Here is a 24,064-nt window from a genome sequence, read left to right as displayed (position 1 = left end):
AAAATCCTGAGTACTGTGGCACGCCGAAGCTGTGCGCCAAAGGGGCACGCTCCTGACAGAGAATCTGAGGCCAGAGAAATGGGGACGAAGAAAAAAAGGATGGTCCTGGCTTCCCCAGCTGTCCAGATAGTGGTGTGAGGGCCAATGGACAATAACCTGATCCACCCTGTTGTGCAATCTGAAGCTTCAACGAAAGACTCTGCAGGCCTGTCTGAGCTTTTTAGCTCCTTCCCCTCTACCCTGTTCTACTTCTCTACCTGCTGGGTACCAGCAGAAACATTGTTACCTGGAGCTTTGGCGCGAGTCAACTTTCCACTCTTGCCTCGGCTTTATTGGATTCCTCCTTAGAGGTTGGCGTTGATATGGTAGAGGAGTTCCAGTAAGGGTGAGTTTACCCATCAGTGAAATTGGTAGGGGGACACTGAAGTGTAGACTGAAGCAGGTGAAATTACCTTAAAAGTCATGGAGAGAAGCTAGAACTGAGTAAATCGATTGCTCAACTATCTGTTTTTCTTTTTTTGTTTTTTTTCAGAAAGAGCAATTTCTAAATTGAGTTGAGTAACAGAGTTTTAAGTATTGAGAAACAAAGTGCCATAGTGTCTGAATCCATATCTAATATTCAGGCATTGTTGTATATCCATTGTTTGTATATCCGTTCTAGAATGGAAGCTTTTGAGAATACAATAAGGGCAAAAAATCTTTGTATATTAAACTTTCCAAGACTAGACTGATATCTCCCTTGGAATTGCTTAAGAAATATGTTAAGGAAATGTTCCAATTGTACAAGTTAAAAAGATTTCTCTATCTAGATGTTTTTATATTCTTGAAGCAAAGAAACAAGTTTGCGAGGAAGGGGGTTTAGATGTAATTATATCTTTTAATAGTACTAATGTCGCGACTTTTCTATCTGACTCTCAAGATACAATCAGAGCTACAGTCACTTTAATTGTAACCTTTGTGACTGAATTAGAGAACTTATTCTCCTGCAATATTTTAGATTTAAAATGGAGAAGTTTTGTGGTGCATTGATTCAGACCTTTCCTAATGTCTCATGTAAGCACATTTATGTAGAAAATGTTTTCTGTCATTGAGAGATAAGGTTCAGTCCTTGTGAGTTACATTCCCTCATTTACCCCTCACATTATTAGGGACAAATCTATGGAGGCTTCTGGTGTAAGTTAGGAAGCATTGTCTATGAGGTTTATTATTTTATTGTATTATTATTGTATTTTATCATTATTGTATTTTACCTTGTTATTTGTAACTGCTTCCTTCTACACAAATAGGTTATTGAATTGTTCACTGTACACCCCTGTTATATGTAAACCGGCATGATGTGTTTGCAACATGAATGCCGGTATATAAAAATTTTAAATAAATAAATAAATAAATAAAATTATACTGTTTTGTTTGGCAGTAGGTTAGAGCATTGATTATATTTTCCTATATTGTGGCTTGGAAGATATAGAGTAAATTTATTTATTATTTATTTATTTAAAGCTTTTTCTATACCGGGATTCATGATACAATCATATCATGCCGATTTACAGATAACAGGGGGTGCAATAACTTTGTGCATTTAACACGTGCAACGGAAACAAAAGTTACACTATAACAGGGTAGTTGAACCGGAGGAGGAAGGAGATAGGAGAAGAATCTTTACAGAAATAACTTATTTACATTATGCAGTAAGGTCTCTCAATGGATATTAGACTCGGGAAGAGGCTTGTATGTGGATATTCGTCTCTGGAAAGGCTTGTTTGAATAGCCAAGTCTTAAACCTTTTCCTGAATGTTAATAAACAAGGTTCCAGTCTACGATCAGGTGGTAAAAGTGTTCCAGAGAGAGGGACCTGCTGTAGAAAAGGCCCGGTCTCTGAAGGCTAGATGGTGTGTAGATTTAGTTGGGGGAACAGACAAGGATCCTCTAGGCTTCTCTGGGTCTGGATGATGTGTGTAGACTGAGTGGAATTTGGAGGGTGAGAGGGGCTTGGGAGTGGATAGTTTTATGGATAATGGTGATGGACTTGTGTAGAATTCTGAAGTGTATTGGTTAGCCAGTGTAGATTTTTTAGAATGGGAGAGATGTGGTCTCTTCTTCTGGAATTTGTTAGGATTCTGGCTGTCGCATTCTGGAGCATCTGCAGTGGTTTGGATGAGGACGGGAGACCCAACAAGATAGAGTTGCAATAATCTATCTTGGAGAATATTACGGATTGTAGAACTGTTCTGAAGTCATGAAAGTGTAGGAGTGGTTTCATTCTTTTGATTACCTGTAGCTTGTAGAAGCTGTTCTTGGTTGTGTTGTTAATAAATGATTTTAGATTCAGGTGTTTGTCTATTACTACCCCTAGGTCTCTTGCTTGTGTGACAAAGGTGTTGGCAGGAGCACCATGTGGGGAGTTGCTGTTTTCAGGCGTGATGAGGAGGAGTTCCATTTTGGCTGAGTTTATTATCAGGTTTAGATTTGCAAGGAGTCGGTTGATCTCTTGGAGGCAGTTTTCCCAGTGATTGAGTGTTTTAGTGATAGATTATTTGATGGGGGATCAGAATTTGCACGTCGTCGGCGTATAGGAAATGTTTTAGTTGTAGGTTAGTTAACAGTTGGCATAGAGGAAGAAGGCATATGTTGAATAGAGTTGGGGATAGGGACGAACCTTGAGGAACTCCTAGTGAGGAGTAGTAACGGGAGGATTCTTTATTATTGATTTTAACTTTGTAACTTCTATTACAAAGGAATGTTTTGAACCATGTGTGGGCAGAGCCTGTTATTCCGATGTCCTATAAGCGGTTAAGGAGGATGGCATGGTTTACAGTGTCGAAGGCTGCCGACAAGTCCAGTAGAATTAGTAGGAAAGATTGTCCTTTGTCCAAGCCCTTGGTGATGTGGTCTGTTAGTGATAAGAGTAGGGTTTCAGTGCTTAGAGCCTTGCAGAACCCATATTGGGTGGGGTGTAGTATTTCGTGGTCTTCGAGGTAGTCTGAGAGTTGTGAGTTGACCAGTTTTTCCAAAATCTTTGCTACAAAAGGTAGGTTGGAAATTGGACGGAAGTTGTTTGGATTTTTGGGGTCCAGATCTGGTTTCTTTAGTAGTGGTTTAAGAGAAGCAGTTTTTAGGTCGTCTGGGAAGATTCCCTGTGTTAAGGAACAGTTTATGATGTCTGCTAGTGGTTTGGAAATGATTTCGGGTATTAGCAGAAGAAGTTTTGACGGTATTAGGTCGAAGGGATGGGAGGAAGGTTTCATTTTCTTTAATAGACAGTGAATCTCTGAAGTGGTGGTGAGTTTGAACGAATCCAGCGAGCTTCCTTTGTTGAGGGGGTGGTAGGAACAAATCAGAGAGGTGGGGCTCGGGGGAAGTAGGGTTAAGAGATTGGTTATTTTGCTTTGGAAGAATAGGGCTAGTTCATCGGCTTTGGATTGTGCTTGTTCATTGGGGATAGCTGGTGTATACTGCTGTGTTAGTTCGGAAACGTAGGAGAAGAGGGCTTTTGCATCAAAGATAAGATCATGTATCTTGTGAGCGTGGAAATCCCTTTTTGCCTTTAGGGTAGCATTCCTGTAGTGGTGAAGGGCGGATTTGTAGGCGGATAGTGTGCTGGGGCCTGGGGTTTTGCGCCATATATTTTCCTTTTTTCTGAGGATTTGCTTGAGTTTCCGTAGGTCATTGGTGAACCATGGTTGTCTCTTTGGGGAATTAGGGTTGAGTATTTTTGTTGATAGTGGACATAGTTTATTTGCTGTCTCCTCTATGATCTTGTTCCAGGATAATAAGGCTGAGTTAGGATCTGAGAGGTTTAAGTGTGGGAGTTCTTTCGCCAGGTGTATGCTAAGGTCCTCGGAAGAACAAGATCTTCTGTAGGGGAATGAGTATTGAGTGGGGTGAGGGTTACAGGTTTCAGTTATTGAGAAGGTAGCGGAGATTAGTGAGTGGTCCGACCAGGGGACTGGAGTGCATACAGGAGGGGATGAGTGAGAGATGCTGGAATTCGTGAAAATGAGGTCTAGCGTGTGGCCTGCTTTGTGTGTGGGCTTGTTGATGATCTGTTGGAAGCCCATGGCTGTAAGAGTGGAGGGAAAGGCTTCACAATTGGTTGTGAGTGTAGTGTTGTTCACATGAAGATTGAAGTCTCCTAAGATCAAGGCGGGGGAGTCCAAGTTTATGTGTTTTGCGATTACTTCTACTATAGGGGAGGGATCTGAGTCCAGGAGTCCTGGTGGGGCGTAGACTAAGAGGATTTGGAGTTGGTCTATTTTGAAGAAGCCCAATTCTAATTTTGTATCCGATTTTACTGGGAGTTGGGAGACTGTCAACACTTTTTTGGTTGCCAGAAGTAGACCCCCTCCCTTTTTCTTTAGCCGGGGGAGGGAAAAGAAGTTGTATATCTGTGTAGGGAGTTGATTTATTAGGGCTATATCTGTTGGTTTGAGCCAAGTTTCTGTTATGGCACAGATGTCCGGTTTGGTGTCTAGTAGATAGTCATTGAGGATCAGAGTTTTCTTCGTGATGGATTGTGCGTTGAGTAAAGTCAGAGAGAATAAAGTTAGACCTAGGAGTTGGTTGAGAGGTGAGATCATTATCAGAATGAGGGTTTTGGATGAGCGTGGATGATATTGCATTGTTGCTTTGCCTGTGTTGAGGAAACTGCGTTGAAGAATAGGGATTGGGAATCTTGGAAGCATAATGATCGAGATGTGTGATAAAGGAAAGGGTTGAGCGCTGGTTGAATGTAAGCAGGAAGCTGGCGGAAAACTGGATGAGGACTAGTTGAAGGCTGGATGAAGACTGGATGAATGCTAGAAGAATGCTGGATGAAGGCTGGGTGAATGCTGTAGGAGACTGGATGTAAGGTGCCTGACGCGTGTGGGTTAGAGGGAGGTGGAGGTATGATAGCTGAAAGTCGCGTGTAACAATGTTGAGGCGGGGCTGTCTATAGGAAGGGGGCTTTAGTGCTGATTGCTGAGGCTCACAAAGGCGCGCCCGAAGGAGCTCAATATCCAAAGCAAATAAATGTTTTATTTGCTTTGGATATTTTTTCCTTTGTAGTAAACTTCTAGGTTAATATCTTTGACTTGGATGGTTAAATCCATTGCTTTGTTTTGCTTGAAAACTAATAAAGAATAAATTGTAAAAAAAAAAAAAAAAAAAGAAATGGTAATAAAAAAAAACAAACTGGAGAACAGGAGAAAGAAGGGGAATTACCTACAGTACCTGAGTGTAAACTGCTTTGAAGTGGCTGGCTATAAATAAAAGTAAATACCTGGTCTGTACAGGTCACCCAGCGCAGTGCACAAACCAGCAAACCCACATATAAAAGGAAGGCCTTAGTCAGACTAGGTGTTATTCTGGATTGAGATGCCCTGTTTCAGTATAGGGATAGCAGGGAACACTGCAGGTCGTGCACTGCTCGAGCTTTATGTGGGATCTTAGTACTGGGTAACAGCAAGTGCTGCAAATCTGGATTGAAATGTTTTGGCAGCACTATGTGTCTCTCAGAGGAATGGTATGGGGAATGGAAAGTCATGATTATGATTGATGATATAAAGGAATACCTTTTCCACAGTGTTTGGGGTCAGCTTGAGGGCTTTGACTCCCTTCCTGATAGCCGGCTGGCCTTTTGAAGTCATCGCTGATGTGCCCAGTAGGAATTCTAGCATCTCCATGGACAGATCAAAGCATAGCTGGCTTGTGCTGTTTGCCTGCACAGGCACGTTCTGATCAGCTTTGCTGAAATGGAAATCTATTTATTTACCGACATTCGTCAGGGACATCATGCCGGTTTGCATGCAACAAGGGAGACAATGTAGATTTTGTGATGAAAAGCAGCAATACTACCAAAACACATTTTATATAATCTAGCTAGTAGTTAGACCCATCACACCTGGAGCTGAATATTACTTCTTAATCAAAATAAATCTTTGACGTACTTCTTCTTAGCCAGGCCTAGAATCCAGGGAAGCTATGCTGCTGCTGTGCTGATAATCTCACATGATGGGATTAGATGGTAGATCCTGTATCTCCTCTGTGTTATGCTGTAAAACTCTTGTCCTCCTCCTCTCCCTGCACACATGTAGTAGTAGATAAATGAGAGAAGAGCAAAGGTTTGTGCTGCCTGGCAGCTGTCAAATCTAATCATCAGTCCCATAGTACTGCAGCGGTGTGAGGTGGCTGGAGGACTCTGTATTTGGTGCCAGTTGCTTGATGGTAAAACAGATTCTCAGATTTTGTTGCAAGCCTCTATTGGAAACAGGATCTGACCCAGCAAGGCAATTTCTTATCTTCTTATGGGGACTCGCCTGGGTTCTCTCCATGTGGGCATTCCATGTTGTTTCACCGATCGATTGACATTGATGGAGGCTCAGACAGTGAAGGTATCGAGGGCCGCACCGTTCCTGTGGAGGGGGAGAGAGCCAATCCTCCCCACAACAGAGGCCAAACCAGGTTACAAGAACATGGCAATTACTCAAACACTAAGAAGATCCCATGCTACTGATGCAATTAATAGCAGTGGCTATTCCCTAAGGAAACTTGATTAATAGCTGTTAATGGACTTCTCCTCCAAGAACTTATCCAAACCTTTTTTGAACTCAGCTACAGTAACTGCACTAACCACATCCTCTGGCAACAAATTCCAGAGCTTTATTGTGCGTTGAGTGAAAAAGAATTTTCTCCTCATGGAGTGCCCCCTAGTCCTTCTATTATCCAAAAGTGTAAATAACAGAGTCACATCTACTCGTTCTAGACCTCTCATGATTTTAAACACCTCTATCATATCCCCCCTCAGCCGTCTCTTCTCCAAGCTGAACAGCCCTAACCTCTTCAGCCTTTCCTCATAGGGGAGCTGTTCCATCCCCTTTATCATTTTGGTTGCTCTTCTCTGTACCGTTGTGATCTTTATTTGGAACAGTCTATAAAATGTCTAAATAAATAAAATCTACAACTGACTAACCACAGTCTTAGAGGAACCTATCATTCACACCTTCTTAAACAATCTCTAAAATATTTGTGGGAAATTGTATCAGAAAACAATGTGCTCTTACAGTCGTCTGGCTCTTGCCCACAAAGGGCTACAACCAGTTTCGTGTATATGGCACTCACAGTCACCTCATTTACTCTTTCCCAGTGTACATAATTTTTTTAAATTTTTTTAAAAGGCTTCAATCATACCACTTGTTTAAGAAAGTGTGAATGATAGCTTCCTCTAAGACTGTGGTTAGTCAGTTGTAGATTTATATAGAGAGGATTTATAAGGCTAAGGAGTATAATAGTTTTTGAGTTCATGTAAATAAATAAAATTAAATAAATCATGGACTGAGGGGCTCTGCCTAAGGGGCAGGGCAATAACTACAGGTGTGAAAGCTCTAGAATTCTTTGATATCAAAGTTCCGTGCCAGGCTCCATCTGATGATGTCACCCTTGTGCGAGGACTGCCATCCTGCTTGGCCTCGGAGAACACCTGTTACAGGTAAGCAACTCTGCTTTCTCTCTTATTTGTTTTAAATGTACAACTTAGTAACTTCAGTGTGTGCCCCTTACTCATTGTACTTTTTGAAAGAGTAAACCGATTCATGTTTACTTGATCCATTTACTCATTATTTTATAGACCTCTATCATATCTCCCCTCAGCCGTCTCTTCTCCAAGCTAAAGAGTCCTAATCTCTTTAGCCTTTCTTGATAGGGGAATTGTTGCATCCCCTTTATCAATGTGGTTATCTTCTCTGTACCTTTTCTAATTCTGCTAAATCTTTTTTGAGATGTGGTGACCAGAACTGCACACAATACTCAAGATAAGGTCCCAACACTCCCACCCCTCACCCACCCACCCCTAGCTCATTCTTTAATTTATAGGCAGGTGCCACTTTCAAAAACAAAAACACCTTATTAAGAGTTTGATCATTCCCCTGTAGGCCACTACCAGACATATAGTGAATTTACTAATACATTTAAAGGACCCTAATTAGACATATTCCTACTTCCATAGTAACCTAAAACTTAAGTAGGAACTGAACAAATTTGAGATGAAGGTAGCAGTCCTGCAGCAAGAGGGGTGCTTCCCAGTCTTTTGCATTGTGTCACATGTATGATTTTTTTACCTGCCGGTGAGAAGTTGTACATGTGCATGCAATGCAAAGTGCTCCTGGCTCTCAGAGAACGAGTCTGATCTCTGGAGGCTAGAGTGGCAGACCTGGAGGAGCTGAGGCAGACAGAGAGGTATATAGATGAGACCTTCAGGGACATAGTAGCCAAGTCCCAACTTCAGACTGGCAGCCCTGGTGCTGCCTTGGAGGAAGAAGGTGTCATGATTGAAGAGCATCAACCTGATGCAGCAGAAAAGGATCCTGTAGCAAGGGCCTGCTCTCCAGGTGGTGCATTGTCCTTTCGCACTGAGGATATCTCCCCAAGGCCTACTACCCAGGAGGGAAGGGTTAGGTCGGCCGTCATAGTTGGTGATTCGATTATTAGGAATGTAGACAGCTGGGTGGCTGGTGGGCATGAGGATCGCCTGGTAACATGCCTACCTGGACCTCACACGTCACCTAGATAGGATTTTAGGCAGTGCTGGGGAGGGGTCCAACGACATAGGAAAATGTGGGAGGGAGGTTTTGGAAGCCAAATTTAGATCTTAGAAAGATTAAATCCAGAACCTCCAGGGTAGCATTCTCTGAAATGCTCCCTGTTCCACACGCAGGTCACCAGAGGCAGGCAGAGCTCCGGAGCCTCAATGCAGGAAGAGGGATTCAGTTTTGTAAGGAATTGGGGAACCTTTTGGAGAAGGGGGAGTCTCTTCTGAAGGAATGTGCTCCACCTTTACCAGGGTGGAACCAGACTGCTGGCGCTAACCTTTAAAAAGGAGATAGAGCAGCTTTTAAACTAGAACAAAGAGGAAAGCCGACAGTTGCTCAGCAGCGCATGGTTTGGAGAGAGGTATCTTCAAAGGATACTAATGATGCTTTAGAATTAGGGCATCCTGACAGTGAGGTTCCAATAATAAGAAAAGTAGTCCAAGTGCCTGTAACTAAAAACTCACCTGAGTTAAAAAAAAAAATTCTAACTTATCCCTATCAATTAAAAAGCAGAATGAAAATACAAACAAAAAACAAACTTTGAAATGTTTGTATGCTAATGCCAGAAGTCTAAGAAGTAAGATGGGAGAATTAGAATGTATAGCAGTGAATGATGACATAGACTTAATTGGCATCTCAGAGACATGGTGGAAGGAGGACATATCAATGGGACAGTGCTATACCGGGGTACAAATTATATCGAAATGGCAGAGAGGAGCACCCGGGAGGCGGTGTGGCGCTTTATGTCCGGGATGGCATAGAGACCAACAGGATAAACATCCTGCATGAGACTAAATGCACAATTGAATCTTTATGGGTAGAAATCCCTTGTGTGTCGGGGAAGACTATAGTGATAGGAGTATACTACCGTCCACCTGGTCAAGATGGTGAGATGGACAGTGAAATGCTAAGAGAAATTAGGGAAGCTAACCAAATTGGTAGTGTAGTAATAATGGGAGATTTCAATTACCCCAATATTGACTGGGTAAATGTATCATCGAGACATGCTAAAGATATAAAATTCCTGGATGGAATAAATGACATTTTTATGGAGCAATTGGTTCAGGAACTGACAAGAGAGGGAGCAATTTTAGATCTAATTCTCAGTGGAGCACAGGATTTGGTGAGACAGGTAACAGTGGTGGGGCCACTTGGCAATAATGATCATAATATGATCAAATTTGAATTAATGACTGGAAGGGGGACAGTAAGCAAATCCTCAGCTCTCATGCTAAACTTTCAAAACAGAAATTTTGATAAAATGAGAAAAATAGAAAAAACCTGAAAGAAGCAGCTACAAAGGAAAAAAGTGTGCAAGAGGCGTGGTCATTGTTAAAAAAAAAATACCATCCTGGAAGCACAGTCCAGATGTATTCCACTCATTAAGAAAAGTTGAAGGAAGGCAAAATGATTACTGTCATGATTAAAAGGGAAGGTGAAAGAAGCTATTTTAGCCAAAAGATCTTCATTCAAAAATTGGAAGAAGGATCCAATAGAAGAAAATAGGATAATGCATAATCGTTGGCAAGTTAAATGTAAGACATTGATAAGACAGGCTAAGAGAAAATTTGAAAAGAAGTTGTCCGCAGAGGCAAAAACTCACAGTAAAAACTTTTTTTTTAATATATCCGAAGCAGAAAGCCTGAGAAGGGAGTCTGTTGGACTGTTAGATGATCGAGGGGTTAAAGGGGCACTTAGAGAAGATAAGGCCATCGCGGAAAGATTAAATGATTTCTTTGTTTCGGTGTTTACTTAAGAGGATATTGGGAAGGTACCTGTACTGGAGAAGGTTTTCATGGGCAATGATTCAGATGGACTGAATCAAATCACGGTGAACCTAGAAGATGTGGTAGACCTGATTGACAAACTGAAGAGTAGTAAATCACCTGGACCAGATGGTATACACCCCAGAGTTCTGAAGGAACTAAAAAATGAAATTTCAGACCTATCAGTAAAAATTTTTATCCTATCATTAAAATCATCCATTGTACCTGAAGACTGGAGGATAGCTAATGTAACCCAAATATTTAAAAAGGGCCCCAGGGGCGATCCGGGTAACTATAGACCAGTGAGCCTGACTTCAGTGCCAGGAAAAATAGTGGAAAGTGTTCTAAACATCAAAATCACAGAACATATAGAAAGACATGGTTTAATGGAACAAAGTCAGCATGGCTTTACCCAGGGCAAGTCTTGCCTCACAAATCTTCACTTTTTTGAAGGAGTTAATAAACATGTGACTCCTGACTTTCAGATCCAACCATTGCAGGGTGTCACTAACACCTTGACACTTAATTTCATACCTGTACTTGCTTAATCACATGTCTATTTAACAGTCATCATGCACCTTTATATAACCACTTACTGCAGACCATAAACGCTACTAAAGTTCCTTGTAAAAAAGGTGAACACACACGTACTATTCAAAACACGAATAAGGTTATTTGTCATTTGTTAAATATTTATAGTTACTTGCAATGTTCCTTGTAATAATGTAATAATGTTCAATGGTTGATTGTTACTGTTCAATGTTCTATGTAAAAAACCCCGGTCTAACCTCCCAGACCAGGGCAACCTTTTCGTTACTTGTAAACCAGATTGATTTGTATTGCATACAGGAATTCCGGTATATAAAAATTAAAAATAAATAAATAAATAAAATGTGGATAAAGGTGAACCGGTAGATGTAGTATATTTGGATTTTCAGAAGGCATTTGACAAAGTTCCTCATGAGAGGCTTCTAGGAAAAGTAAAAAGTCATGGTATAGGTGGCGATGTCCTTTCATGGATTGCAAACTGGCTAAAAGACAGGAAACAGAGAGTAGGATTAAATGGAAGGGAGTGGGCAGTGGAGTGCCTCAGGGATCTGTATTGGGACCCTTACTTTTCAATATATTTATAAATTATCTGGAAAGGAAAACGAGTGAGGTATTCAGATTTGCAGATGATACAAAATTGTTCAGAGTAGTTAAATCACAAGCAGATTGTGATAAATTGCAGGAAGAACTTGTGAGTGGAAAATTGGGCATCAAAATGTCAGATGAAATTTAATGTGGATAAGTGCAAGGTGATGCATATAGGGAAAAATAACCCATGCTATAGTTACACAATGTTGGGTTCCATATTAGGTGCTACAACCCAAGAAAGAGATCTAGGTGTCATAGTGGATAACACATTGAAATCGTCGGTGCAGTGTGCTGCGACAGTCAAAAAAGCAAACAGATTGTTGGGAATTATTAGAAAGGGAATGGTGAATAAAACGGAAAATGTCATAATGCCTTTGTATCACTCCATGGTGAGACTGCACCTTGAATACTGTGTACAATTCTGGTCGCCGCATCAGTAATTTATTGTAAAGGAGAATATTTAAAACTGAATAGATTTTTATATTTTAACTTGCTTTTCTATGGGGCTGGTGATAGTTCTTCTCTGGCCTGCGTTCCCCTTGGGTCTAGACCTCTCTCAGCTATGGTATCTCCTTGTAGGAGCAGGTGACAGCTCTTACCTGGGGAGTTTCTGCTCATAGTGCTATAATAAACTCACTTCTACATAGCACCAAGGTTTGGTTTCTGTCCGTAGTCTGCCAAAGGAATATTCCTGCCCTTTAAAAAATGGAAGGGGTACAGCCTAGAAATAGAAAATAAGCTACAAATATCCAGAAATAAACTTCCAAGAGACCATGTATAAAATTAAGGGGTGTCTATGGTTGGAGTGCATTGCTGTAACAGCCGATGTGATCAGTGTCTCTGAATTTTGAGTAATAATGGTAGGCGTTAGTGGACCTTTTAAACAGGAGGTAATCCCAACGTTTGGGCAATTGACTTAACCTCTTTGTGTTCAGTCTTATCTTGTAAGCTGTTTGGGGAATAATCTTAGCTTTAGCTGCATCACATGACGTGCTGTGCATCCTGAAAGCATTGAATTGTCATGTGGCGATGGAGATTGCAAGTGAAAATGTGCTTCTCATTTCAGACCAGTGTTGTATAGTAATGGGAACGTATTTATGGACACCACCTGTAATGGATAATTTTCACTATAGGGAAGATGAGGGTTCATAATCTTTTTTTTGGCTTTATAATGTGGCCTCTCTATTCTCTTGTAGAAGTCTGAAGGAAAGAATGAAGATTCACAGCTTATGACTGTACAATACACAGACTCCAGCACAAAGTAAGTTACTCTTACCCTGCATTCACATCTCTGTTTGTATTGAGTATAAGAACATAAGAACATAAGAAAATGCCATACTGGGTCAGACCAAGGGTCCATCAAGCCCAGCATCCTGTTTCCAACAGTGGCCAATCCAGGCCATAAGAACCTGGCAAGTACCCAAAAACTAAGTCTATTCCATGTAACCATTGCTAATGGCAGTGGCTATTCTCTAAGTGAACTTAATAGCAGGTAATGGACTTCTCCTCCAAGAACTTATCCAATCCTTTTTTAAACACAGCTACACTAACTGCACTAACCACATTCTCTGGCAACATGCAAAGGACAATTATTGGCGAGTACTTCCAATTTTGCTCACGCCAAGCTGCCTCATTAGTCACACGGATAGGTCGCATGATCTATTGCTATCGGAGAAAGACCGTTACAGGTAAGCATTTAAACATTTATTCTGTCAGTACAAGATCTTGTGAGCATTTAAATGAAAGGACTTGGAAGCCTTTTTAAATGTTGCACAATAATACTTTCAAAATGAGAATTTTAATTTTCAAAAACACTTTGAACTCTCTGGGGCTCAGCAGTCATAGCTGTGCTGGCTTCACTTCCGTGCTATTCTTTATCCTAGGAAAATGGGCAAAGAAGTGGCAGATAATAGATTTTAATGTGTACAGGTGTCAGTTAATATATTTGTGGTAGAAGAATAAGAAGGTGCAGTGTAATTTGAAAATGGCAGTGATCACTGACCTGGGAAAAGATCTGGATATATTAATAACAATCTAGAAATCAGTGTGGAAAAGCCAACCAGCAGCTGGTGCTGGACATATAATATGCATTAGAAACAAAGGGTGCAGATGCTGTTGCACCAATCGTGTATAAGGCCCTCGTCGTGCTGGACACCCATTCTGAAAAAGGATTGCCAAATGTTAGAGCGTATGGAGAAGAGCCAGTAATTTAATAAAGGGGACAGGAGGCCTTCTCTGTGCTGAACGACTGTCCAGGCTGCCACTTTCCTTAGAATGCATGAGACTGGGAACGGAGAGGCTGTGAGTCAGAGTTATGTGCTGAATAACGGAGGAAAGAAAAAAGGAGCCAGACCCTGTATACATGTAGAAGTGTGACTAATGCCCAGGTGGAGTGAAGGTGCTGAGCACCTGCAAGAAAAGCCTAGCAGTGGAATTCTGCAAAAGCAGATTATGGAAGTAATCCAGGTGTGAGAGAGAGATGGCTGTGTAGGGGATGTAACAGCTGTCTAACATTAGAGAGGAACGAACTTTATGGATGCTAAACAGTTGGCAGTGCAGAGAAGAACATATAGAAGAAAAATGTAAGCAGAGAGGGATTTAGAGTAACCTACATTTTTGACTGAACTGGTGAAAGCACAAGAGAAGAATCACCAGACAAAAACCCAGTTTGTGGGTGAGGGACATCAGCATTGGCAGGAAAAAAGACAACTTTGGTCTTGGATGGATTCAACATCAAACACATCCAGGAAGAAACTGCAGAGACATGAAAAGAGCTGAACAGAGACAGAGGGGAAAGGAAAAATGGAAAAAAAAACTTAGAGCGTTAGCAAAAAATAAAAAAGTGATGAAGATATCCCAGAAGAGGTGATAAGGGAGCCCAGGCTGAAAGTATATAGAGAGAAAAATAATGGGCCCAAGGGCAGAATATTATGGAAGAGCAATAGAAAAAGAAATTATTCCACGTAGGGATTGTTGGCAGGGGCCATAAATTATGGTTGGAAGCGTGAGATGAGAATGGCAATATAAAGAGAGAGAAGCTACAGTAGAATTGAGTGGGGGCTTTGTAGACTGGGGCAGCAGATTTAAATCTACCTTGGGGACAAACCTGGAAGAGTGAGAATGAAAGGGAAAAGGGAGGATACGGGTGGAAGTAGGTAGCAAGTACTGTTCCATACTGCCCAGAGCATAATTAGGGCAAAGAAAACCAAGAAAAGAGTTGAGCAGGGTTAATTTATTTTATTTATTTAGATTTTTTCTATACCGGCATTCGTGAAGATATCACATCAAGCCAGTTTACAATAAACAATGGGGTGATAACCGGAACAGAGAACTAGATAATATGTACTAAACATACTATAGATGCAGTTACAATAAAACAAGGAGTCGTACAACTAGGAGCAAGAAGAAGAGAAGATAGTAACTTTAACATATTATATTAACCCGTAAAATGGTGGAATTTCCAAGAAGGGAAGTGTGTGATTTACAATGAATTGTTCAGTTCACATAGGGTAGGTTGCCAGGATGGTTGTAAAAAGAAAGTTGTTGTTTGTTTTAATATATACAAGCCGTTAAGCCCGTTAAAACGGGCTACATCCCTCTGTCTCTCACCTCCCCCTCATTCTCTCTCCCCTCCACCCCCTACCTCCCTCCCTCTCACCCACTCCTCCCACTCCTCCCACTCAGTCCCTCCCTCCCACTCAGTCTCACTCCCTCCCTCCCCCCTCTCTCCCACTCTCCCTCAGTCCCACTCCCTCCTCCCCAGTCCCACTCCCTCCCTCCTCCTTCTCTCAGTCCACTCACTCTCCCTCAGTCCCACTCCCTCCCCCTCTCCCTCAGTCCCACTCCTTCCCTCTGTCCCACTCCCTCCCCTCTCTCTCCCCCCCTCCCCCCTCTCCCTCAGTCCCACTCCTTCCCTGTCCCACTCCCTCCCCCTCTCCCTCTATCTCCCTCCCCCCTCACTCAGTCCCCCCCTCTCCTTCCGTCCCACTCCCTCCCTCCCACTCACTCCCACTCCCTCTCTCTCCTCCCCTCACTCTGTCCCTCACTCTCTCTGTCAGTCCCTCCCTCTCTCTCTCCTCCCTCGCTGCCACCGCCGTTAAAAAGGGCTACATCCCTCTGTCTCTCACCTCCCCCTCATTCTCTCTCCCCTCCACCCCCTACCTCCCACCCACTCCTCCCTCTCCTCTCACTCAGTCCCACTCCCTCCCCCTCTCCCTCAGTCCCACTCCCTCCCCCTCTTCCTCAGTCCCACTCCCTCCCTCCCACTCTCCCTCAGTCCCACTCCCTCCCCCTCTCACTCTGTCCCACTCCCTCCCTCCCTCTCACTCTGTCCCACTCACTCTGTCCCACTCCTTCCCACTCTCCCACTCCCTCCCTCTCTCTCCCTCAGTCCCACTCTTTCCCTCTGTCCCACTCCCTCCCCCCTCTCCCTCTATGTCCCACTCCCTCCCTCAGTCCCACTCCCTCTCTATCTCCCTCCCCCCTCACTCAGTCCCCCCTCTCCCTCCGTCCCACTCCCTCCCTCCCACTCACTCAGTCCCACTCCCTCTCTCCCTCTCACTCAGTCCCACTCCCTCTCTCTCCTCCCCTCTCACTCAGTCCCTCCCTCTCTCTGTCAGTCCCTCCTTCTCTCTCTCCTCCCTCGCCGCCGCCGCCACCGGACGCCACCGCCACCCAACGCCGCCGCCGCTGGACGCCGCCATGCCGCTGCCACCCGCCGCCGCCGCCGCTACCACCGGACGCCGCCGCCGCCACCCAATGCCGCCGCCGCCGCCTCCCGCCGCCGCCGCTACCACCGGACGCCGCCACCACCCAACGCCGCCGCCGCTGGATGCCGCCATGCCGCTGCCACCCGCCGCCGCTACCACCGGACGCCGCCACCCAACGCCGCCGCCGCTGCCACTGGACGCCGCCATTGTTTTTTCTTTTTTTCTGACGCTGGCTCAGACCGACGTGCTCGCCCGCACATGCGCGGTAGAGCTGGTCTCTACTGCGCATTTGCGGCACGTCGGTCAAGCTTCGTTTATTAGTATAGATTAATACCTTTTTATAAAGCAAACCAACAGTACAGTCAGAGGAAAAGACCCAAGGAGTTCTCCAAGCTTTCATGTTTCAATATCCATCTGTAGTCAAGTAGTTTGTTAATTTAACAAATGGGAATGGACTGTTTTTAGAAACAGATTGATAAGGCATATGGTGAATAACTGACCCAAAATAGCCTTTCTCTGGTAGCAAGCAGCCTCATGTATGGGTCATGTGTGTTGCAGATTCATCTAAGACTTTCTCAGTTTTGTGTACGAGTGGTAGGGAGTTCAGGTAACTATCAGTCTAAATACAACTCCTTTATTTTTTATTTTTTTTTTTGCATCCAAGGATGATTGTTAAGCATGAAGCTCTGTTTTTCTCTTTAAAAGCATTGGAAAACAAAATCTTTTTTTTTTTTTTAAATTCATTTTTGCTCTTGTTGGTCCCTATTTGGGCTTTCAGTCTTTTCAAGTATTCTTATGCTCTTGCTGTAGCTGCACCAACCACTCTGTGTGATTGCAGTACGACATTGAACTAGGCCTACAGCAGTCTTTTTATCTGAGAGATTGCTTTGACCTTAATTTCCATGGAAAGAGTAGACAATCATTTGCATTTACCTGTTCTACTCCACTTGTGATTTTATAGACCTCTGTCATATATTCTCACGAACTCCAGGCACATTCTTTGATTTGTAGAGAGCAAAATTGTTCACACGTATTAATTAGGGGGTTAGATAAAGGAGGGAGTAGCATTACCTTATAAACAGATTAAATGTAGTCCCCTTGTAAATCATTGACTAATAACCATAAAATACACAAAATAAATTAAAAAGTCTTTAGATATCTAACAATTCAACAACAATTTTAGAATGTAGAAAGCAGTCCAGCAGCAACACTAATTATGAGAGATTTCAATTACCTCATGAGGCACAAACACAAGCGATCAAGGCTTTTTCCTTTAAGTGCTGTTATTTACAGTGTCAGGCATCAGTATGTCACATTAGGGAACTAAAACAGGCCAGCTATGTTTCAAGGGGCTGTCTTACCCTGCTTACTTGCATAGTTTCAAATTCACACTTCCCAAATACACTTTCAGGTTGGCTATGTCAAGGGCTGCCTATTCCCTCTGTACTCACATAGTTTCAGCTTCACAATCAGTCAAGTCAGCAGTGTTACAGGAATTGCCTTCTGGAGTCCCGGGGGCCCTGTCAAAGCCTCCTAAGCCCTGATTATTATCCTCAGGTGGGGGAACCTCTCTGGGACCATAATCTCTCGCTATGCTCAGTTTTAAGGTGGACTAATCTGGATACCTGAAGCCTTGGGTACATATTCTGACATACCCCAATATTGACTAGAAAGTTCTGTCGATGCTCCTACAATGGATAGATTGGGATAGTTGGCTTGGCATTGGCATGGTTCTCTTCCTATCTTACTGATCATGTTCAGCAGGTTAGAATTGATCATTTTATTTCCTTTTGGCACTCAGTCTGCTCAGGATTATTGTAGGTCAATGACATACAATTCTTTTTTTTTTTCCTTTAAAGCCATCCTAGTCAACCTCATTTAAGTTTGCTTTACTATATCTGAGCATGGGCAGGTGCTAGCTTCACAGCAACAAGCTCTCAATATAATGAAGGCCGAGATTATCAATTTCTACTATCCTTTGTCATATTCCATGCCTTCTTCTTTTCACTTTGATGGGCATACTTTTACCCTATCCCAAACCGTACATGATTTAACATTCAGTGATACCCCATATTAAGTCTGCAGTAAAGAGCTCTTTTGCAGAATTAAAGCTCTTACAATATTTAAAACCTCTTTTGTAACCAGAAACTTTCACATGGTTTTGCACACTTTGATTCTCAATGGTCTAGATTATTGCAACTTCCCTTACTCAGGCCTACGACAAAAAAACTTTTTTTTCTCTCCAAGTCATCCAAAACTCTTCAGGCCAGCTACTAACGGGAACTCATATCTGAGAATCTGTGAATTGGCGTATCAAATATAGAATTGTGGTCATTAAACATAATCTTTTACTTAATACATCATCTCCATGTATTCATATTCCAAGTCGTACTCTTCTCTTCTCTAGTCAATCTCTGCTTAATGTTCCCTCTCCTATGACCCAGGAGCACGTTTTTTTTCCATCTTTGGCCCCAGTATATAGAACTCGCTTCCTTCAGATATTTGACTTACAAAATTCAGTTTAGAAAGCTCCTAATGACTCACCTGTTTAATGGTGCCTGCTCCCTTTTTCCTTTCTCTGCACCTGTCAGGCGCATTGGCTCTGATTATTGCTTCATAAGAATATGTAGTATTACTGTTTTGTAGTTGTGTTTTTATTAGTTGTTTTTGAATTTTGTATGTTTTTGTAGACTGCCTCAGACTATTTGGAGTAGCGCGCAAGAAATACTTAAAAAATAAATAAATAAATAGATGTGATGTCGCAGACCGTAAGTTGTTGCTGTTAGATAATGATAATTATCTAACATGTCAATACCTTCACTTTACTGTAACGTGGGATACATCATGTATAGTTTGTAATATTATTAGAATTTTAAAAAATTGGCCATTAATGTCATCTAACTAGAAAGGGAGGTCAAGTAAAGAGAGAAGATTGAGGCATTTAATCTATTTTGGTACAGAGCATTATATGTCTAGTAACACTAAAGAAATAAGTAGTAGAAGTAATAGGACATAGTAAAAAGTGTATCAGGAATTTTGCAGACAGTCTCGTTCAGGAGAAATATATAAGGCGATATCTCTCAGACCATAGATTTCACCACCTGTACAAAAGGAGAATGTTTACTTGGTGAAATTATGGCGTGTGTTGCCAGCAGACGTTCATGGCTACAACACTAAATAACATTAGAGGGAAATGGGTAGGTCGTGGGAGGAAAAAGAAATTGGTGGGTATGATGTAATTGGACTCTAGGGGGAAAATGCTGATCCAGGGACTTACGCTGATCACCATATTTGGGCTTGGAAAAGATTTTTTATTTTCGCTGCGCTGCAGAATTGGCTTCAGATAAATTGTGTTTTAGCCTGAGTACGGATTAGCATGTAGAGACAGTGGTTAGGCAATTTGAAGGGGATTGGATGTGGTCTTTCTTTAATCCAACAAACTATAATCCATGCAGCATAATGTGAAAAATGAAATTATATGACTGGAGCAGAGCTTTTTAAGTATAAGGAAAACTCCAAGCAGCTTAGTGCAGTCCAAAATGGCTTTAATTAATGTTTGTGCATTTGCCAGCTAATCGGAGAGCTCTATCAACATTAAACTGCTGGAACTCCTTATTCTGTTTAAAAATGAGCTTTTCATTTAAGAATACGCTGATCTGTCCACAGGTAGAGGAGGGTGTGTGTGTGTGTGTTTTATTTGTAAAAGGCAACCCTCAATATATCACAGCAAAATAACACTTTTTTGCCCTTTCTTTTCTTTTATGTCTTGATTCAGCCTAAGAGCCAGTCTCTGCTCTGGGCTACCTCTGTGGTGTCCCATCAGTTCACCTTAGGTCAGGCTTTCCTTTCTGGGTTTTCTTCCTTGGAGAAGGACATCAGCATGTTCAGTTTATCCTACAAGAACCCAAACAGCAGATTTCTGTCACTTGATTTCTTTTTATGTAGCTGGAATTCATCTAAGGTTACAGTGCATGTAGAGCATAAATTATAGTAATTACACTGCTGCTGAATGTGATGCATTGCGTTCTCCCTTGCCAGGTTTTGTTGCTGTAAGTGTAAGGAGTGCCTGGTGTCTTCAGGAAATTCAGCAAAAATCTGTTTCTACTCTGCAGTGAGCTTGCACAAATTTTTGTCTTCCTCCAGATGTTTGCATGGAGATGGTCAGTCCATGATCACTCAATTAATTGCAGTGGTCCTGCTCATTGGCTTTGTCCTCCAAGGGCCAATATATTTCTTTCAAATCCCTTGTTTTGCAAAGCATCAGTATGTAGATGAGGGGTCAGATGTTTATTAAGTTTTTTGTTTTTTTTTATATCAAAATTTCAGTGTTTTTTTTGCTTTTTCTTTAATTTCTTTTTTTTCTTTAAATTTTGTTTATTTATTAAAGCTTGTAGCCTGTTCTATCCGCAGTTCTAGGGTCATTCACAAGCCGTGAAATTTATCCCTAAGGGAAAAATACTGCAGGATTCATCAAGCTGCTGTAAATGTTCTTGCAGCTTGGTGTATCACCTCGATGTTTATTTATATATTTTTTTATACTGACATTCATTTAGCAACATCACATCAGTTTCCATTTAACATAATGGATAGCAACGGTGCTTTACATTTGAAAAAAATGAGATAAGTAAAATAATACACAAGCTAGTTAATACAAAATACATAAAGAACAATTGGAATACTTAGATAACCAAAACACATAATAGATATCTACCTTATAAATGGGCCATGACCGACGGCCCGCAAATGCGCAGTAGAGCGCAGCTCTACTGCGCATGTGCGGGCAAGGACGTCGGTCTTAGCCAGTGTAAAAAAAAAAAAAACATGGCGGTGTCGGGTGGCAGCGGCAGCGGCGATGGCGGCGGCGGGTGGCAGCGGCGGAGGTACCAGCCCTTGGTTGCCGATGGCGGCGGCGGGGGTGGCAGCGGCAGCGGCGATGCGTGGCCAGCGGGGGCGGCGATGGACAAGCGGCGATTGGCGGGCGGCGGCGATGGCGGCGGCGACGGCCTGTTAATCGAGGGAGGGAGGAGAGAGAGAGAGGGAGGGATTGAGTGAGGAGAGAGAGGGGACTGAGTGAGGGGGAGGGACTGAGTGGGAGGGAGGGACGAGGGAGGGAGGGAGGGGAGGGACTGGTAGCTGAGGGGAGGGGAGGGAACTGAATGAGAGGGAGGGAGGCTTGAGTGGGAGGAGGGACTGAGGGGGATGGAGGGACTGAGAGAGGGAGGGGGACGGGAAGAGTGAGGGGAGAGGGAGAGGTGAGAGACAGGGATGTGAGTAAGTGGAAGGGTAAGAAGTTGTTGGAGCAGAGAAAAAAGGGAGTGGAGGAGGGCTGAGGGAGAGGGGATGGGATTGAGACAGGGTGGGAGTGACGGAGGGAAGGGGAGGGAGGTGAGAGTGAGGGGAAGGAGGCAGTGGGGAGACAGAGAGTGAGTAAGACTGAGGGGTGGGAAGGGGGTGAGTGACTGAGGGGAAGGGGGAATGAGGGAGAAAAAGTGTAGGAGGGTGCTGTTTTCGAAAATGGACCGAAAACAAAAATGTAATGTAGCCCGTTGTGACGGGCTTAACGGCTTGTTGTAAGATAAAATACACGTTGAGAAAAATGTGCAAAGATTGTAGATGTGTAAAATAGCAGGGAGTTCATCAGAACATTTGAAAATAAGTGGAGAGTTGAGGAGGGCGACCAGGGAGGTAGTCGCCTACTGTTATTATACGAGTGGGGGTGAGTCAGGTAAATTCTTGTAAGAGGAACCATGTTTTAACATTTTTTTTAAACTTTTTTGGGCATGATTCCTGACGGAGGTCAGGGGGTATATTGTTCCAGGTTGCTGGCCCAGCTATGGACATGGCGTGTTCTTTGGTCATGTTGAGTAGAGTGGCTTTATGAGATGGCATGTATAATGTAGCAGCATGTTGTGTTCTGGCTGCTCTGGAGGGTTTGTGGAAGTGTAAAGCGTTATTGAGCCAGTGCATGTTTTCGGTATGTAGAGTTTTGTGTATTATAGACAATGTTTTGTATTTTATTCGTTGGGCAATGGGGAGCCAATGTATTTCTTTGAGGATTGGTGTAATGTGTTCGGATCTGCGCGTGTTGGTGAGTATGTTTGCAGCTGCATTTTGCGAAGTATCAAACGTGTAGTTTCTCTGAGGGGAGATAAGCAGGATTTCAGTTTTATTAGTATTGATGGCAAGGTTAATGCTTGTGAGGAGTGAACTGATAGCTGTGAGGGAGGTGTCCCAGGTTTTAAGGGCATTATGTAGGGAGTCAGTGATGGGGATGATGACTTGCACATCATCCGCATATATGAAAAACATGAGACCACGTTCCGAGAGCAGGTGACAGAGAGGAAGTATATATATATTAAAAATGGTTGATGAGAGGGCAGACCCTTGCGGGACTCTGTCGGATGGGTTATACGGTTGGGATTCCTTATTTCTGAAGTTGACTTTATATTGTCTACTTTTAAGGAAAGACTCGAACCAACGGGAGGGGGGTGTCTGATATGCCTATTTCCTTAAGTCGGTTGATAAGAGTATTGTGGTTTATGGTGTCGAATGCAGCAGATATATCAAGCATAGCTAGTATATAGGAATATCCTTTGTCTATACCAGTGAGGAGGGAGTCTGTGAGCGCGATAAGTAGGGTTTCGGTACTGAAATGTCTACGAAATCCAAATTGAGAGGGTGAAAGAATATTGTGTTTTTCTAGGAATTCATTGAGTTGTATGTTCACTGTTTTTTCTAGGATTTTTGCCAGAAAAGGAAGGTTGGAAATGGGGCAGTAATTGGCCAGGTTAGATGTGACAGCTTTGGGTTTTTTAAGTATGGATTTAATGATGGCTTGTTTGAGAGAGGTGGGGACTTCACCGAGTGCAAGGGAGAAACATAGAAACATAGAAATGACGGCAGAAGAAGACCAAATGGCCATCCAGTCTGCCCAGCAAGCTTCCCTCATTTTTTCTCTCATACTTATCTGTTTCTCTTAGCTCTTGGTTCTAATTCCCTTCCACCCCCGCCATTAATGTAGAGAGCGGTGATGGAGCTGCATCCAAGTGAAATATCTAGCTTGATTAATTAGAGGTAGTAGGGGTAGTAACCGCCGCAATAAGCAAGCTACACTCATGCTTATTTGTTTTTACCCAGATTATGTTATACGGCCCTTATTGGTTGTTTATCTTCTCCCCTGCCGTTGAAGCAGGGAGCTATGATGGATATGCGTGAGGTATCAGTTTTTTTCTTCTCCCCTACCGTTGAAGCAGAGAGCTATGCTGGATATGCATCGAAAGTGAAGTATCAGGCACATTTGGTTTGGGGTAGTAACCGCCGTAACAAGCCAGCTACTCCCCGCTTTGTGAGTGTGAATCCTTTTTTCTTCTCCCCTGCCGTTGAAGTTATGCTGGATATGCGTGAAGTATCAGTTTTTCTTTTCCCCTGCCGTTGAAGCAGAGAGCTATGCTGGAAATTCGTGATGTATCAGTCTTTCTCCCATGCCGTTGAAGCAGAGAGCTATGCTGGATATGCGTCGAGAGTGAAGTATCAGGTACATTTGGTTTGGGGTAGTAACCGCCGTAACAAGCCAGCTACTCCCCGCTTTGTGAGTGCGAACCCTTTTTTCTTCTCCCCTGCCGTTTAAGCAGAGAGCTCTGCTGGATGTGTGAAGTAACAGTTTTTCTTCTCCCCTGCTTTTGAAGCAGAGAACTATGCTGGATATGCATTGAAAGTGAAGTATAAGAATGGAGTGATCAAGCTAGTTGAAAGGCATCAGGAATAGAGGAAGGTGGAGGTAGTAATTTGGATATTTGGTTTGGGGTAGTAACCGCCGTAACAAGCCAGCTACTCCCGTCTTTGTGAGTGCAAATCCTTTTTTCCACATTTCCTCTTGCTGTTGAAGCTT

The 24,064-nt window shown here is 42.8% G+C and overlaps 1 protein-coding gene across 1 annotated transcript in view; it reads left to right on the top strand.

Moving 5' to 3' along the window:
- Nucleotides 1–24,064, top strand: part of ATF6 (activating transcription factor 6) — a 326,336-nt gene that overhangs the window by 126,466 nt on the left and 175,806 nt on the right. Inside the window, exon 13 of the mRNA XM_029617629.1 lies at nucleotides 12,664–12,728. Coding sequence (XP_029473489.1) covers nucleotides 12,664–12,728 — 65 coding nt within the window. The remainder of the gene's footprint in view (nucleotides 1–12,663; nucleotides 12,729–24,064) is intronic.

Source organism: Rhinatrema bivittatum, chromosome 10 (assembly GCF_901001135.1).
Source record: "Rhinatrema bivittatum chromosome 10, aRhiBiv1.1, whole genome shotgun sequence".
Lineage (NCBI taxonomy): Eukaryota > Metazoa > Chordata > Amphibia > Gymnophiona > Rhinatrematidae > Rhinatrema > Rhinatrema bivittatum.
This window is presented reverse-complemented; position numbering and strand designations above follow the sequence as displayed.